The 18142-nt window shown below is 33.2% G+C and overlaps 1 protein-coding gene across 1 annotated transcript in view; it reads right to left on the bottom strand.

Moving 5' to 3' along the window:
- COG6 (component of oligomeric golgi complex 6) overlaps positions 1 to 18142 on the bottom strand; it is an 84447-nt gene that overhangs the window by 54178 nt on the left and 12127 nt on the right. The window contains exons 5-11 of the mRNA XM_044249638.1: positions 12886 to 12997; positions 11899 to 11981; positions 11464 to 11534; positions 7979 to 8072; positions 3100 to 3228; positions 2930 to 3021; positions 1350 to 1414 (exon numbers count right to left, since the gene is read on the bottom strand). Of these exons, the coding sequence (XP_044105573.1) occupies positions 1350 to 1414; positions 2930 to 3021; positions 3100 to 3228; positions 7979 to 8072; positions 11464 to 11534; positions 11899 to 11981; positions 12886 to 12997 (646 nt within the window). The remainder of the gene's footprint in view (positions 1 to 1349; positions 1415 to 2929; positions 3022 to 3099; positions 3229 to 7978; positions 8073 to 11463; positions 11535 to 11898; positions 11982 to 12885; positions 12998 to 18142) is intronic.

The following is an 18142-nucleotide window of genomic DNA, read 5'->3' as shown; positions in this document are numbered from 1 at the left end:
GTAGAGGGAGATAAGGAAGATAAAATATAATTTATTCACCAATGCAATTTATTCATTGTTATGACTCCAAGTTCCCTCTAACGCTATGTAGTTAGGAAAAAAATATGCAAAGTGTAGAAAGAGAAATATTTTTATTTTCTCCTTTCTTTTTTTAATCTTTCCAATAACTGCTAGTATACAAAACAAGCGACATTTACCTAAGTATAAATGTCTGAAAATCAAACTATGGCAAATAAATATTTCACTTGAGAGAACTAAGTAAAATAATTTCAAATATTTTGCTATTTATTTACTGAATATGCAACTGAATACTAAAATGATCAAATTACAGTAACAATTAAATCTGTAAATCAATTACTACGAAGGTGTGCAGTCTGGTATTTTCTTGCCTACAATAAACAATAAAATACCAAAGAAAATCTTAGAAACAAACAAAAAAATCAGTTTTAAAATTAGTTATTGGTAAAAATAAATGATAAACCTTCTGGATTTCAATTTCTGCATACTAAACTGAAGTAAATCAACAAGGAAAGTAAACCAACAACTACAAAGTATTCCATAAATACTAATAGAGAAAAATAGCATCTGCTGCAGGCCTAGTAGATGTCAGGAACTATGTACTTCATCTGCACAGTTTTCTCATTTGATCACAATCACCCTTAGTGGTAGCTTTTTCTCTCTCTCTTTTTTTTTTTTTTTAATTTGAGAAACCTTATATTTATCATAATTTATTGCTATAATAGAGAAAAAATGTACAATGCTTGAAACATAGCAAATGGAACAATTTCTTAGAAAATTTCTGTTAAAAAAAAAAGAAAAGAACTGTTAAGAGTTCATAGATTTGAGGTGCCTGGGTGGTTCACTGGGTTAAGCCTCTGCCTTCGGCTCAGGTCATGATCTCAGGGTCCTGGGATCGAGCCCTACATTGGGCTCTCTGCTCGGCAGGGAACCTGCTTCCCCCTCTCCCTCTGCCTGCCTCTGTGCCTACTTGTGACCTCTCTTTCTGTGTCAAATAAATAAATAAAATCTTAAAAAAAAAAAAAAGAGTTCATAGATTTGTTATTTCAAGAGACTTTTTTCTCAATTTATTAACATAAATTACCATGGAAAACATAATATGGTAAGAAAAATAAGTGAATATATGCAAACTAAGAATATTTCAAATTTTCTTCCTTAGAAAGAAAATGGACAATGATTACTTTAAAATGTATTTTATTATCTTACACTAATGTATTAACTTGAGAAAATTATAGCTTGACTTCAAGTTGTTAACAGTTTTTTTTTTTTTTTAACTCATAGAAATATTTAGCCAGATGCCATATAACATATATAAAAAACAAAATATTTACCTTTAGAGGCCTACACACACCCTCGGTAATGTGCCCAACAACCTCCTGGATATTTTCTTCAACACCTACAATTAATTACAACATAACTGAAATTTTTTTTTCCATATTACACATACATTCAAAAAACTAAGAAGCAATAATGCATATGATTAATGGCACTAATTACAAACATTTAAAATAACAACATTATTTTATTAAGTTCAGTATCTATTAGGACATTATTACGTTAATATCTGGGTCTAGAGCCTTGTTAATTTATTGCACTGGTGACTAATAAAATGAACATTACTTCTTTGTGAAAAAGAGTAAGTGTATGAGTCACAGGAAAAAATGACTAGGAAACATATTAACTGAAGGAAGTGATGCGAAGATGTGTTAGTATTTGTTCTACAAATGTCTTAATCTGGGAAGGAGTGCTGAACACAGAAGCTGAGCTTATAAAGATGGAAAGCACACATTGTAATCTAACAGAAAAACTGGCATTAACTAAATACTATTTACCAAGCTCCTGTCTACTTGGCATTTACTGCCTGCAACCGCCTTCTTTTTTACACATAGAGAAGCTGAGGCTTGGAAGAATGAAGCCATTCCCAAAGAATAACCCATTTTATCCACCTCTGATCTATATTCTTCCGACCTCTCCACACTGCCTCTCATCTGTACTTCACTAAAACATCTTTTAAGAAATTCATTCTTTTAAACTAGGTTAATTAGGATAACAGAAAACAACTTTAAAAAGTTCAGACCTTGTGCCAATCAAACATACCTGCTGAATCTAATTTGTGTACCAAAGAGTGAAAAAAATGAAGAAGGGTGAGTAAGGATCTTCCCCATCTACACACTAGCCTCTCCTGGAGATCACGTTGTGAACCTGAAGGACATGGGGCTGGGCAATGCAACACAGTCAAGTGATACCAGTCACAATATTTCCCTTTAATTCCTATCAAAAATAGAGTATCTTCATTTTCCATTTACCCCTCAGTATTGTAGTCACAATACTAAGAAGATCTGAAATTCTGTAAGTAACAAAGTGACTCAAAAATCATCCATTTTTGTCTTTCTTGAAAGCAAGACCAAAACTTTTAGTACAATTAGTACTACATGAGTAGTTATTCAAAAACTTTAAAACAGTCACATAAGAATGAATAAAGTGGTTGGGTAGTAGAAATGCAGTATAGCTTAAGAACCTCAAACTCAATCTGATTACTCATAGTTAAGAGGAAGATAATACCGTAATACCACCTCTCGCATTTAAGGTGGGGCATGGAAGACCTGAGACAGTGGATGCTACGTGCTCCAGAAGTGCCTTGAAAGTGAGGCAGGGGAGTCTAGGCCTGCTATGGGAAGGCTACAAGGGACCAGTACACGAGTGTGAACGGCTGTGTGACAGGAAAGTGATGCTGAGAGAAGCCTATTAGCAGAAAAGGGAAATCAGAGAGGAAAATTAGGTAGGGTGCTTAATGTGACACCTAGGTGTGAAGAGTTTATCTCTGTGAAGCTGACAGCAGTAAAAATAGAAACAGAGAAGCCCTGGGTTATTTTCTATACTTAGACGTTAGGAATAACAACAGAGGACCCACCTTGTATAGTTATATGCTTTAAGAGAGCTTCAAGGTGTTCTTTTTCAGAAGCAGTAGCTTGATGGAGCCAAGCCAACATATCTCCTACATATCTAGTGCAAAAACTAAATGTTAGTGAAGAGTTCCTTTGGAAAAACATCAAATATTCCAACACTGTCTGATTACTATACCTCAAAGGGTCATGGGAGTGCATTTCAATGGGTCTTGGTGTGCCTCCTGGACCCCCTCTTGTAAGAGCATCAATAAATCCACGAACAACAGTGCTTCTTCTGGCTGTTCCAAATTCATCTAAGGTATACCTAGAAGAAACAAGTTATTTGAAAAACAGATGTGTTTCTTTTTAATGGGTATATCCAATTATTCATGCAATTTCTGAGATAAGCAAGACATTTACAGCTTCTTTACACAACTCTCTTAAGCAATTCTGTTTTTAAACAACAAAAAATATTTATGAAATAAATTTATCATAATGAAAAGTCAGTCTAAAGTTCCCTATTTTTACTACTCCTCAAAAGAACGTTGGAATTTGGGATTGATAACAGGGGCAATGGCAATAAGGGACAGAGCAGTGGGTCTGGTAAAAGTAAAAATCAAGGAAAGGTGAAAATCCATGATTCTTTAGGTTTTGGTAACCTCGGAGCCCAAAACATGATGTTCTAGTGTTCACAAAGGCCATAATATCTAGTTTTCAGAAGACTGCTTACAGTTAGAACTCTGCAATCCAAAAAACATTTTTTTCTACCACCATCAAAAACTTTCCTGAACATATTATCCATACCTAAAAGCTTATTTTGACTCTAATACTAGACACATGTTCTTTAAATTTACTGACCAATGAGGCATACAGAGTAAAAACTTTTTAATGTATATTTAGAAGTGATCTATTGTGGTTAAAAGAAAAAAAAAAAAAAGACTTCCTAAAGTGAAGGAGTTTACACGAAAGAGAACTTTAAACTAGTAGATCAATTCAGGGTGAAATCACAGGACTGCCTGGAATTGCCAAGAGTGCACATTTCTCTGACTAGAATCACCCTTGGTTTCCCACTATTACCACCATTCCTTACACCCACCACCATTCAAAGTTCTTGCCATTTTAAAAGTACACAGGAAAAGAAGAAATTTTTATCACAATCCAATGTCCCAGACCCATGAACTTTTAAAACTCTAGAGTTTCTGACAACAGACTTCACATTAAGAATTATTTGTAAGAATTACCTTACATATGTAACATATGTTACATATATATGTATACATATATAATAAAAATTATATGTAAGAATTACCTTACATATAAACCAAATTACCAAAATTTGGGATTTGGGTTTCCAAAAGAATTAAAATTAAGCTTTTACTACTGTAAAAGCTATACTGCTTTCTTTAACATGCTACTGATTGAACAAAAAAATCCACATTTTTTTCAGGGATGCCTGGGTGGCTCAGTCGGGTAAATGACTGACTCTTGATTTCAGCGCAGGTCATGATCTCAGAGTCATGAGACTGAGCCCTATGTTGGTTCCATGCTCAGCAGGGAGTCTGCGTGAGATTCTCTTGCTCCCTCTGTCCCTTTCCCTGCTCACATGCACACACTCTCTCTCAATAAATAAAATAATTAAACTTTTTTTTTTAAATCTTAAAAAATAAAAAAATAAAATCCACATTTTTTAAACATAAGAACGTTGGAAGAGGGAATATTTTTAAATAAAAGGGAAAGTATAGTGAAGTGGTCAATATCTACAAATTTGTAGGAATCTGAACCTTTTAAAGGGCTGTTCACTAGAACCAGATCATGGTTTTTTGTGCTTGGCTTCAATTAAAAGGAAACGGCTCTGAAATTCTGTGTAGCGACATACTAGCAATATGTCAAGATGAAATGCACTATCCCACCAAGCTCTAAGCAAGCAGTGACCTTGTAAGCACTTTCTATTTTTTAAAACAAATTAGAACCAAAATGCTTTGCTTTTTTTCCCCTCGTGCTCTTAAATTTGATGTTTAGTGTAAAGGATGCATTCCTTTAAATGATCACCAACTCTATACAATGATTTCTAATCAGATGATTATTTACAGTATAAAATTCACAACTTTTAACTGCTCAAATACATAAAACTCATTCTCAGAACCCACAATAAACAGAAGCAATGTAAATTCTGTTTCTAGGTCTATTTACTCTGACTGACCACAAGCTGTGTTAGAAACCGGTGAATTCACTGGCATTTTAAATGGGGGTAGGGGTGAATTATCAAGCCTGACAAACACTGGACTCTGATCTTATAATTATATGAAATAAACATATACATTAATATGAATGTTAATCTCCCTGCAACAACAGATATAATTCGAAGCAAAACCAGCACGCACTATAATGAATCTTCAATGACATCCATATATGTGAAACACTTTTTCCCAGAGAAAGAATACTTCGACTAAAAAGAGATTATTTCCCAACAAAGGTCAAAAATTCAAAATGAGCTTTACAAAGGTGAGTATTACAATTATATAAATATTCTAAAATGTCTCTAGCTAAAATTAAAAATTAAACTCTTCATTTTTATAGTACTCCACAGTTACATACTGCCTAAAAAAAAAACTGGGTGGAAACTCCTCTCAAGGACTTCAATAATTACCATTTTTCTTGTACAGGATACCTACCCTTTTGAGAAAGACTAAGGTCAGTGAAGCTTTTACACATTACTTAAATAAAGTTCATATAGTGCCATCTGGTGGTTAACATGATACATTGTTAAATTTTCCCTAAATTTAAAGAAACTACCACTTTGGAGATAAATGATTACTTAATAAAAGGCCAATTTTCTTTTTTAACATTCATCTTATGAGAATCAATTGGTCTTAAAAATCCTCCTCCTTTCCAAGTTAACTTTCAAATGCCTCTTACAATCTTCCCAACTGCATCGCTGCCTTCCCTATTCCCTGGCATGTGTCCCTTCAATATAAATCTTTTTTGCCCATTATAGTTCTATTCCATGTCTTTCAAGCTTTTCCTGGCAGTCATAACAGACTTTAAATATCCCTCTGTGGTTGACAACTTTCCAGTTTATCTCCTTCCAAAATAAAAATAATAGCTAATATTTAGTGGTGAGCAAAGCATTATGCTAAACACCTGATGTGAACAATTTAATATTCACAAAGATCCTGTAAGATAGGCACTATTTTTTTTTTCAAAATATAGAACATCTTTATTCTTCTAGACCTTTTCTTGTCAGTTTTATTGTAGTGGGGTTTTTTTTAATGAAATAACATCTTTATTAAAATATAATTCACATACCATACACTTAATCCACTTAAAGTATACAACTCAATGGTTTTTTTTGTTTGTTTGTTTTTAAATCACCCCTTGTTTTATTATTTTTTTTTCCAATTTATTTATTTTCAGGCACTATTTTTATCCTCATTTAAGGAAACTGGGGTTTATGAAAGTAGAGGGGCTTGCCAAAAAATCCAATTCAGAGCTCACCTTCTTAACTATTATGCAATATTGCTCCTTTCCAAGTGTTTATTGAGAATCAAAATTTAGTAAAAATATATTTATATGGTAGGAGTCAGTTGACCAAAACACAAAAAGGCATTTTTTTAAACAAAGACTAACCTTGTGAGCAAATATGAATCTGTGGACAATGTAACACTCGACTAAAATCAAATACCAAATATTTTCAGCACTAAAAGACTCTCATAATTAAACACCAATACCTTAAAGTGAAAAGGCTGGGAAAGAAATTCAAAGGTAGATAAAATCTGCTGAGCTGGTGAGCCACGGTGAACAAGGTTTATCACATATCCATGCACCACGTTCAGGGCTATCACGATGCAGCTCTTGCTGCCAATCCAGCAGCCAATGTAAGCTTTTATAATCAATTTCACAGAAATACATGTTGTTTCGCAATCTACATCTCTGCATAGGTATATGCAGAGGGGGAATTGGGATGTTCTCAATTCCCTTCTCTTCCTGACAAATGCCTATTCAACCTTGAGAACTCACGTGAAACCTATTTCCCAGAGGAAACCTTCCCTAATGTTCATTCCTTTCCCCCAACACAGAACACTTGAGCCACACAGCACCAGACACAAGGACTCTAAAATAGCAATCACTGTAGTCATTAAAATGGATGTGTTTGTACCTGCTCCCATAAAATAAAGCAAGTTGAGGGCAGAGTTTAATTGATGTTATGTCTCTAGCACATAGAACTGTGCTTAACATAGAGTAAGTACTCAGTAAGTACTCATGGAATGTTATTATTTTACACAGCTGTCCCAGCATTTGTGTTCTGAAAACTTACAGGCTAAGCAATGTTCCAATCAGAAAGAATAATGGGGAGATACTCTAAAACTATTACAAGCCTCTGAAAGACATGACTCGGAGCAAGACTGAACTGAATGCCTATGTGGAATCCCCTAGTTTTCTGTTTCCGGTATTGTAACTCCCCACTTGATCTCCCTATTTCCATACTACTGCAGAAATTAAAAATAAAAATTTACTTCTATTTTATATAAAGAATAAAATTAAAATATAGAATAAAAAATATGTGAACAATTAGTAATGCATGGAGTTCTTATACAAATCACCATCATACATCTCTTGGCCGGCATAAATTACTGAATCAAACACCTGAACTCCTTCTTTTCTTGAATCTTATTAATGGAATCCTGATTTTAAATTTTCTTTTTTTCATTTCTGGGAAATTATATCTCTCAGTCCCCTATCTGACCTCCTTCTCTCTAGGGAAGGGTTGATAAAGGAGTTTTAGTTTCATGTAATTCTAAGGTAGTTAATGAGCTGACAGACTGAGGAAAAGCCCCTTAACCTCTACATAAATAAAGGGTAGTATAGATATAGGGAAATCCTGCTTTTCCCCTCCATATGGCATTCTATAATACACAATGAGCAAATAAGCTGATGCTCCAATGATACACATATGAAAATATCACTGTAAATTATATTACTCAAACTAATGTATATAAATTTAATACTGAAAGCTAGCATAACTTATCAAAGAAAAAACAGATTTATTTTTTTTAAATTAGGAAAAAGTCACCAACTTATATAAGACAGGTCTATCCTGCAGGGCTTCCATAGCCTGAGTTAATACCGGAGATATGTCACATGATTCTTGGGTCAATGTTCTGCATTCACCTGAAAAACAGTTAACATATAATTATAGCCCTTGTTAAATTAAAATTAGGTCGTACACCTAGAGTCTAAAGTCTTAACAAATATTATAAGAAAAAATGCTCAGAAGAACTTAGAGAATATGCCAATGAGAAACTATTTTATGCTGTCAATAATACTAAAAATGTAAGCTTAAGTATTTGTGCAACTTTATATGACCACACATGCTATCCAGTGCACCCCAAACCTCTATTTTATTATTATTTAGAGACTACAGTTCCAAAGAAACCAATCAATGAACAAATATTCACTGAGTAACTGCTACACATATGGCAATGTTCATGCCAATATATTACCAATCCCTTCCCTTGGGAGCAAATTTAAGCAGTTTGCTAAAAATGTTCATATAAATAATATATGGTAATAAGATAGTAATTTCAAAATAGTTTAGATCCTAAACTTTTAAAAATCTCTACACCAATATCTTTACTATTCCAATTTTATCCATAAAATGCTAACTAAATGTCTACTATGTTCAAAAAACTCAGAACTTGTTCAGAAATTCCCAAATATCTGGTATATGTGGACCTCACATTAGCATTATATTTTCTAGCAAGCACTGAGAATGCATGTTTTAGAAATGAAAAAAATGAAATCTTTTTTTTTTTTTAAGAAGACTGTTGACTATATTACCTATGCTGTACTTTTCACCTGCATGACTTATTTTATAACTGAAGTTTGTATCTCTTAATCCCTTACACCTAGTTTGCCCACCCCTCCCCCACCATCATCTACCTCTCCTCTGGCAACAGCCAGTTTGTTCTCTGTATTTAAGAGTCTGTTTGTTTGTTTGTTTTTTTAGATTCCCATATAAATGAAATCATATAATTTTTGTCTTTCTCTTTCTGACTTCCTTTACTTAGCATAATAATTCCCTCTAGGTCTATCAGTATTTCAAAAATGGTAACTTTCAGTTGCTTTTATGGCTGAGTAATAGCTGATTGTATCTATATACACCACATCTTCTTTATCCATTCAGTTGACCTTGAGTTGGTTCCATATCTTGGCTATTGTAAATAATACTACAATAAACATAAGGGTGTATATATCTTCTTGAATTACTGTTTTCATTTTCTTTGGGTAAGTATCTAGTAGTGGAATCACTGGATTATATGATATTTGCTTATAATTTTCTGAGGAACCTCCATACTGTTTTCCACAATGGTTGCACCAACTTACATTCCCATGCATACTGTACGAGGGCTTCTTTTCCTCCACATCCTTACCAACATCTGCTATTTCTTGTCTTTATGATATTAGTCATTCTGAGTGGTGTGATGATAGCTCACTGTGATTTTGATTTGCATTTCTCTCATGATTAGTGATGCTGAGTATCTTTTCATGTGCTTGTTGGTCATCTATAGGTTTTCTTTGGAAAAATGTCTGTTTAGTTCCTCTGTCCACTTCTTAATCAAATTGTTTTTCTGGTGTTGAGTTGCATGAATTCTTCATATATTTTGGATATCAATCCCTTATCAGATAAATCATTTGCAAATATCTTATCCTATTCAGCAGGCTGTCTTTTGTTTTATTGATGGTTTCCTTTGTAGAAATTAGGTATCTTAAGATGCCTCCAAAGTCCTTAGGAGTCAAAAGGCCATAGTTTAGAACCACTACGTTAGGTATTGTGGAAGCACAAAAAAAAATGTGAGGTAATGTCCTTGTCTTTGAGAAAGTAGAAATCTAACTGGAGAGGCTAACCTATAAATATATTAAAAGTTAGGTAGTAATGTATCGAATGTCAAATATTTCCAACAATTAGTGTTTAGAGATGCAAAAAGTCACTGTGATTTAATGTAGTCATGGAGAGTTCCAGAAAGATGCAGAACCCAAGTTCAGCTTTGAACACTGAAGTAAGAATTGAATTGAAAGACAGAAAGCCAGACAACATTCTAAATAGGAGCAAACAGTACAAACAAGAGAGGTAGAAAAAGAAATGGGTTTTGGACATGAAGAGTAAAATGATCAAGCAAATAATTAAATCCTATCCTTTTTTTTTTTTTTAAAGATTTTATTTATTTGACAGAGAGAGATCACAAGTAGGCAGAGAAGCAGGCAGAGAGAGAGGAGGAAGCAGGCTCCCCGCCGAGCAGAGAGCCTGATGTGGGGCTCGATCCCAGGACCCCGGGATCACAACCTGAGCTGAAAGCAGAGACTTTAACCCACTGAGCCACTCAGGCGCCCCTATCCTATCCTTCTGTCTTAACTGTCTTTTTGGTTTTGACAGGCAATTTTGTGAACAGATTATTGAAACATTTTAAAACGAAACTAAAATAAATAAACCACTTGTGGCAGCAAAATAATGGCCCTCCAAGGATCACTAATTCCTGGAACATGTGAATATGTTATAGTACATCATAGCAAAAGGGACTTTACAGACAAAATTAAGGTAACAGATCTTAAAATAGGGACATGTTCCTGGATTATTCAAGAAAATCCAATGACACAGGTCTTAAAAGTAGAAGAGGCTGGCAAAAGAGTCAGTCAGAGATATGATATGGACGAAGAGGCAGGAGAGATTCAAAGTGAGTGACTCAATCCATTATTGCTGACTCTAAAGACAGAGGAAGAGGCCATAAGCCAAAGAATGTTGGAAGCCTCTAGAAGTGAAGCTCTGAGTGACAGCCAGCAAGAAACTCACACCTCAGTCTGCCCTACAGACTCAAGTTATTAAATTATGCCAACAAACTCAATAAGCAAGGAAACAGATTCCTCGTAGAGCCTCCAGAAATGAATGTAGCCCTGCCAACACTATTAGTGTGGTGACACCCTGTCTGATTTCTGACCTACAGAACCATAAGATAACAAATTTGTGTTGTTTGAGGTCATTAAGTTTGCGGTGATTTGCTACAGCAGCAAGAGAAAAATCAATTCACCATGTATAAAACAGTTACTTAAATGATAAAAAATGCCTAATCAACTCTAAGATAAAGTAGGGCAGAAATATTGACTTTATTTTTTTATTCTAATCCTTGATCATACATAGAGCTTCAATGATAGAAGATGCTCATGAGGGGCGCCTGGGTGGCTCAGTAGGTTAAAGCCTCTGCCTTCGGCTCGGGTCACGATCCCAGGGTCCTGGGATCGAGCCGCGCATCAGGCTCTCTGCTCAGTGGGGAGCCTGCTTCCCTTCTCTCTCTCTGCCTGCCTCTCTGCCTACTTGTGATCTCTGTCAAATAAATAAATAAAAATCTTTAAAAAAAAAAAAAAGATGCTCATGATAAACAGTATGTTCAAAAGTAAAGTTCATTTTTCTTTTTAAAAAACTAAGATCAAAATATGGCATTAAAGGTCAGGTAAAATAGCCAAACTGAAAATATTCATGAATCTAGATTGTATGAAAGAAATCACTTACTTTGAGCCCACCGATAAAGCCTTTCATAAGCTGTTTCTTGAAGCAAGGCCATCTGTTCCATAATTTCTAAACTAAGAAAATTAAAGATTTATTTTAAAGTTTTAGACAATAGCCACACCAAAAAATTTGTTTTGTTTAATTACAGAGTGATCTGGTTATAGCATTAACATTTTATCATTTATGGAATGATTTTGCAATAACTTTTTTATGACTAAATAAATGCTGTCAAATTTTAATACTATCACTTAGATAGGCAAGTGTTGTTTTGCTCTGTAAGTATCAGGGTATAACCAACTCCCTCCTTATCCAAAGACACATAAAGATTAAATTCCTATTCACAAAATGTCATATTTCAAAAAGAACCTAGGACACTTTTAAAATTTTACAAATATAAGATTAGTAATGCAATTATGAATTGAAAAGGTTACTGCTCACCCTGCCGTTTGCTGGTTTGTACGCAAGAGAACTTTGACATCGTTATGAATCCGTTTTACTCTTCCCAATGCCTTGAAAAAATCCTTTAAAAGTAAGAATGCAACTTTAAAATGTCCATATTTCCAGGTGAAATTACATTACTCTAAATTGAAATATCACTACAAGGGGGAAAAAAATCCTTTCACTTACTCTAAAGAAACCTTCCTGTAATTGACCTCGACTTTCTCTAAATTTTTATACAAAGTGTAACATATTTATTTAAATTTTAAAACATACATTAATTCAACTCCTGCTAGCACCAAGTAGTATGCTAGTTGCTGGGAACACAAAATTTATAAAGACAAAAATCCCTGCCCTCAAGAAATACATAGTCTAGTGAGAGAGATTACAAACCTAAAGATTACTATATAAAGAAAAACATGCTATGTATTATACACCTTATTACTTAACCGTAGCTTTATCACTGAAGATGATGTTTTATGTATCTTTACATATCTGTTCTTGCCCCCTAATCCAAGAGTAGAATGTAAAGTTGGAGGCATAGAGGCCGCTCATAAATATACAGGAACTGACTAATAGTGAACTCCAAGATTTTTTTTTTTCGTTTAGAAAAACGTAACATAGATAACCAAAGCCTTTTTTTTTTTTTTAAATCAACAGATCCAGGATACAGAATTTAGAAAAGAAGCAATTAACAACACTGAAAATGGTTGAAAAAGGACTTAAGAGATGAGGAGTATGTTTTCTTTATAAACTTGATACTCTTTGATTTCTTAAAAAAAAAAAGAAGCTTAGATAATGCTTTGAATAAACAACAAAAAAAAAAGCCAGATTAAGGTAATATAAAATGCATCTTAGTTTCTACTCTTAAAAAATATTTTTAAATCAAACTTTTAAGATGATAAAATAAAGCCTTAAAAAAAAAGTGATTTCTCTATAAATCAGTATCTGCTATGTTTTAAATCATTGTAACAGAGAGCAAGATACCTCAGTAATAGGTCCTTCTCGAGTACCCCGGAGGAGACCCATTTCATCAGAAGTCAGCTGGAACTTGGATAAGAAGGCATCTGCAACTTGCGCTCTTATTTCTAATCTTTGACTATAATTTTAAAAAAACAATAAAAAAAATCAAGCATGCTGTGAATTTGTATCACCTAAAATAAGTTACATCTCTGACATAACTTCTTAAAACAAGTTGAAAGATTCTCAATGTCTTTGAAAGCCTCATTTCTGCCTCAAACATTAGAAGCTCAGTAGGCATGTAGGTAATAAAATTAGCTGAACTTCTTCTACCTCAGATACCTGAAGACAATAAAAGGAATTAATCATTATGCAAAAGAGAAGAAATAAGTTCACAAATGATCCTTGCACAGCAAATTCTCAGTGACTCACATGTACTTGAATTATTCATCTTGTAATAAACAAGGTTATCCTACAGAAGAGAAATAGACCAATCTGCAACTGATTTTCTTCTTAGTGAAAAGTCCTTTGCTTCTGAGGTTCGCACATGAAGTACACAGCAACCAAAAAGTCAGGTCTGTTATTTTTTAACTTTAGGTTAGAAACTGAAGCTAAGAACTCATTTACCAATTCTTCATAAATTCATAAAAGCACTTCACTTTTGTCTTCCCTACTTTTTCTGCATGATAAAAAGCCTTTTAAATTACATTATCTGGAGGCAACCTGTCTAGACTAGGTTGATAATTAAGAAAAGGCACGCTCTCATCTGGAATCTTGTCTGCAAGGACCTGAAGGACTGAGCGAGTCACCATCTAAAAGCAAGTTGAGAGTACAAACTACCTGAATGAATTTCAACATTCCTGGCTTCTCTATCTTAGATTTAAAGATTAATAAAATTGTCTTTCACTAGCAGTATTCACAAGGCAGTAATATTCCACAATTTAATAACATTCAAATGAGAGTGAATAAAATAAACACGAACATTTTATGTTTAGAGAGTATAATGCATCTGCCATCTTTGTTTTGTTAGTATGGTCGGGTTGTGAGGTATTAAATTCACTCAAATGCTCTGAAATAGTATAGCAAGTTAGAAAGTAAAAGTCCTCTAGGTGGCAGTAACATTCTGTTTATCTCAAATAATAATGTAAATCACCCAATGAAATCTACATTAGATAAATGGCCTATGTCCTTAATCATCTTATTATGGATATCAAAAAGTTATCTCAACAGGTTTTGAGCTGTTATCATTATCATATAGGATTATGATAATCCTATATGATAAGCTCCAATCATTATCATATAGGATTAAGGTAATTATAAGAATTAATAAAATTCCTGGAGATTATACAGATCAATCATTTTGACTAAAAACTTTTTGATGCTTTTTTTGGATGTATGTTTTGAATCAATTTATCAGACACAAAGGAAATAAATTTCTTTAGTTTATAATTTACTTTTTTTTAAATCAAAGCTAGTATTACCCATCTTGATATTACTTCTTAATCATTAAATTTCACTGCAAATAATATTGTTAACTATTCTTAAAAAAAAAAAAAAAAAAAACATGAAATAAAGATTTTGAATCAGAGCCTGATCTGTATCTACAAAAGATTGGTCCAAAAATATGTTGAACAATGGCCATACTGCTAAAACAAGGGTTTGGTATCTCAAGATGAGAACTTTTATTAAAGTAGTCATGAAATAAATTCTAATATATTTTTTAAATCATATTACTCTTTAGTTATCATATATATATTCTTCCCAGTAAAACTGCACAATCATTCTGACAGAAAGTTACTGTAAGATAACCCAATCATTTGGTTTGGCAGCTTCTGTGCAATCTAATAACATTAATGTAGGGCTGTGTAAGAGCCCTAAAGTCAGGGTCTGGTGTGACAAAAGATACATATGATACAGACTTCTCTCTCATCTTATATCATAACTGAAATACAGTATATTTTGGAGAGTTTTTAATATCTAAATAAAATCATATGAAATCAATGTTCATATAAAGCATATAAATGGCTATTATAAATTAGAACTTCTTTGATGTGTTCATGTAATCACTGCATATTATATATAATATATAAATAAAAATAGCAAATACATACTGTGAAATAACATGCAGCAGATAAATATGATAAAAATCTGTATGTATGTACTAACATAAAATGATCTACAAGACATTTTACAGATACAAAAAGCAGGTCCCCAAAAATATATAAACAAACTTTTTTTTTTTTTTTAAGATTTTACTTATTTATTTGTCAGAGAGAGAGAGAAAGAGTGAGCACAGGCAGACAGAGTGGCAGGCAGAGGCAGAGGGAGAAGCAGGCTCCCTGCTGAGCAAGGAGCCTGATGTGGGACTCGATCCCAGGACGCTGGGATCATGACCAGAGCAGAAGGCAGCCGCTTAAACAACTAAGCCACCCAGGCATCCCTATAAACAAACTTTTTAAAAATACATATAATACACCCATAAATGAATTTTCAGAACATTATTCATATACTAAGTATTTAAAATAAACTGTCTAATTAATCCTTATAACGATTCTTTCAAGCATTCCCAAAACATGATTTATGAATCTTATGGTGCTTCTTTTTTTCCCCTGAAAATATGCCTCTTTCTTCTTTTAACTCCACCTTTTAACTCCCCTCTACCAAATAATTTCAAAATAATAAGAAAAAGAATTTAAAATTGGGCAAAACATATAAAAGAAAACAAAAAAGATTAGGAAATATAAGTGGCATGACAAAATGAAAAAAATACTGATTCATCAACATTCAATAAAACGTAAATTAGAATTATGATGTTATTGTTCATCTATAAAATTGGCAAAATTTTTAATGACAATACCTAGTACTGACAAAGGAAACATTCTCATAGATTGCTGATAAGTGTAAATTGGTATAACCTTTTTAGAGAGGAATTTAGGCAATATACAGGATATTTTAAGAAGTTTCTATCATTTGGGGCTCCTGGATGGCTCAGCTGATTAAGCGTCTGACTCCTGATTTCTGCTCAAGCCATGATCTCAGGGTCCTGGGATTGAGCCCCACAAGATGAGGCTCGGAGCTCCCGGGCAGTCTGCTTAGGATTCTCTCTCTCCCTCTCCCTCTGCCCCTCCCTTGTGCATGCTCATAAGCACTCTCTCTCTCTCTCAAATAAATACATAAATCTTTTAAAAAATTAAAAGAAAATAAAAAGTTTCTACCATTTGATTCATGAATTACAATTCTAAGAGTACTTAAGGAAATAATCTGAAATGCCCATAATGATTTAAAAACATCTGTCATTATTTTCAGTAATGGAAATAATATCCAATAATTTAAGAATGCTTAAATATATGTTGGTTCATTCACAAGACGAAATAAAATGTCACCATTAAAATACATGTTTTTTTTTCTAAATAAAAGACAGAAAAATGAATATAAAATATTAAGTGAACGAAGTAAAATGAACTACACACATATATTCATGCTGGGAAGAAATACACCAAAATGTTACTAGTAGTTATGTCTGTGCAGTGAAGTTACAGCTGACTTTAATTTTCTTTCTTTAAATTTTATATATATAAATGAGAGGAAGAAGAAAAAAGGTCTACTCTCTTGCCTGAACAGATATAATTCTGGAATATATTTTTCTATGTAAGTTTGTGCAAAACAGTTTTATATTTTTTTACAAACTTCAAAACCTGAGTTAGTTTATAACAAGTAACAAAATTAAAACAAAATTACAACCATTAAACGTTAAAATAGTAAGAAAGGATAAAAAGTAAATAACAGCTGAGGAAAGCCAATGTAGAGAGAAGAAGTGCTGACAGGTTTATCTAATAAAGGCTTTGGAGGAGGATGGAAGGGTAATGTTCCTTGATGGATGTCAAGCAGTGTGTTCAGCACCTATGTATATCATTGAATCAGCATGACAATCCTGTGACACAGATGCTAGTCCCTTTTTTCAGATGTGAAAACTGAGGCTGAAGGTTAAGAAGTAACTTCTACAAAATCAAAAATCTAATGAACTCCTACCCAAGATTTAGATTAAAATTCAGTGTTTTGTCTTCAAAGCTTACATTCTTTCCACTTTAACAAACTACACCTCAAAAAGAAACCTATATTCATCAAAGATTATTTTTCTGAGTTCAGAAAGAAATCTAGCTGCTGGGCCTTCACAAGAGACAATAAAATGTATAATGAATAGGGACTTCAATAGTATTAAAAAAAAAAAGAAGTATAATTATGTGGATATCACTTCCTGACTATCACTGAAATCCACCTTCTATCAACTAAATATCATAAAGAAATGTTAGTTGCAGTTCTGTGAAGACAATTTTACATGCAGCTTTATTAGAGCATCACCTATCACAACGACTGAACTTCTTCTAACCCAGTTGGGAAAATATTCGTATCTTTTATGTATCTGTCTCAATAAGAATGTCACATTATCCAAATAAGCCTACAGAATTTCTATTTCTAAAGCTAATCACTTAACAAGACTTCTTGCTAAAAGAAAAGGTAATATTTAAAAATGGAAAAACAACTCTAGGCCAGCTCCCAGGAATCTGTTATAATTTCTGGTATGTAATTTTCCTAAAATGCTTTCCGCAAATGTTCACTTGGCACATCATATCTATAGCTGCTGGGATACTAGAATGTCAGAAATTTTCACTCCCAAAAGCATACCAGGCCAAAACACTTCCATCAATTTACTAAAATAATAAACATGAATAATCCTTAGTTTTGAGAATATACAGATAGAAACACAACGTTCTAATGTTGCCTCCTGTAGACATTAATTAGGGTCCCATATATGCGACAAGCTCCAATATAACGCTTCTTTTTCAGTTTTTATTTTTTATTTACTCAAAAATTATTTATTGAATCTACAATGTATTAGGCACTAGAGACACAAAAAGAGAGTAAGAAATTGTCATCGTTCTCAATGAGCCCACAGTTTCCTAGGAAAGAGACAATCGAACCAAAAACTAATTATGAAAGATTGTAATACACACTAAAATATTTGAATCCATATTCTACACACTTTCCTTCACCCATTTATTCAGTGAATAAATATTAACATACCTATCTGTAGACTACCACAAGAAAAATGTATACAGTGAACTCTTAGTTGTACCAGAGAGGATTAATCATAGCTAAAAAAATAAGGGATAATGAGTGTTGAAAACGATAAAATTACTAAAATTCCAAAATCATCTACATTTTAAAAAGCAATCTTTTTTAATTCCACAGCGAACAATAAACAACACACTGTCACCTCCAAGAA

This window comes from Neovison vison, chromosome 5 (assembly GCF_020171115.1).
Source record: "Neovison vison isolate M4711 chromosome 5, ASM_NN_V1, whole genome shotgun sequence".
In the NCBI taxonomy this organism is placed as follows: domain Eukaryota; kingdom Metazoa; phylum Chordata; class Mammalia; order Carnivora; family Mustelidae; genus Neogale; species Neogale vison.
This window is presented reverse-complemented; position numbering and strand designations above follow the sequence as displayed.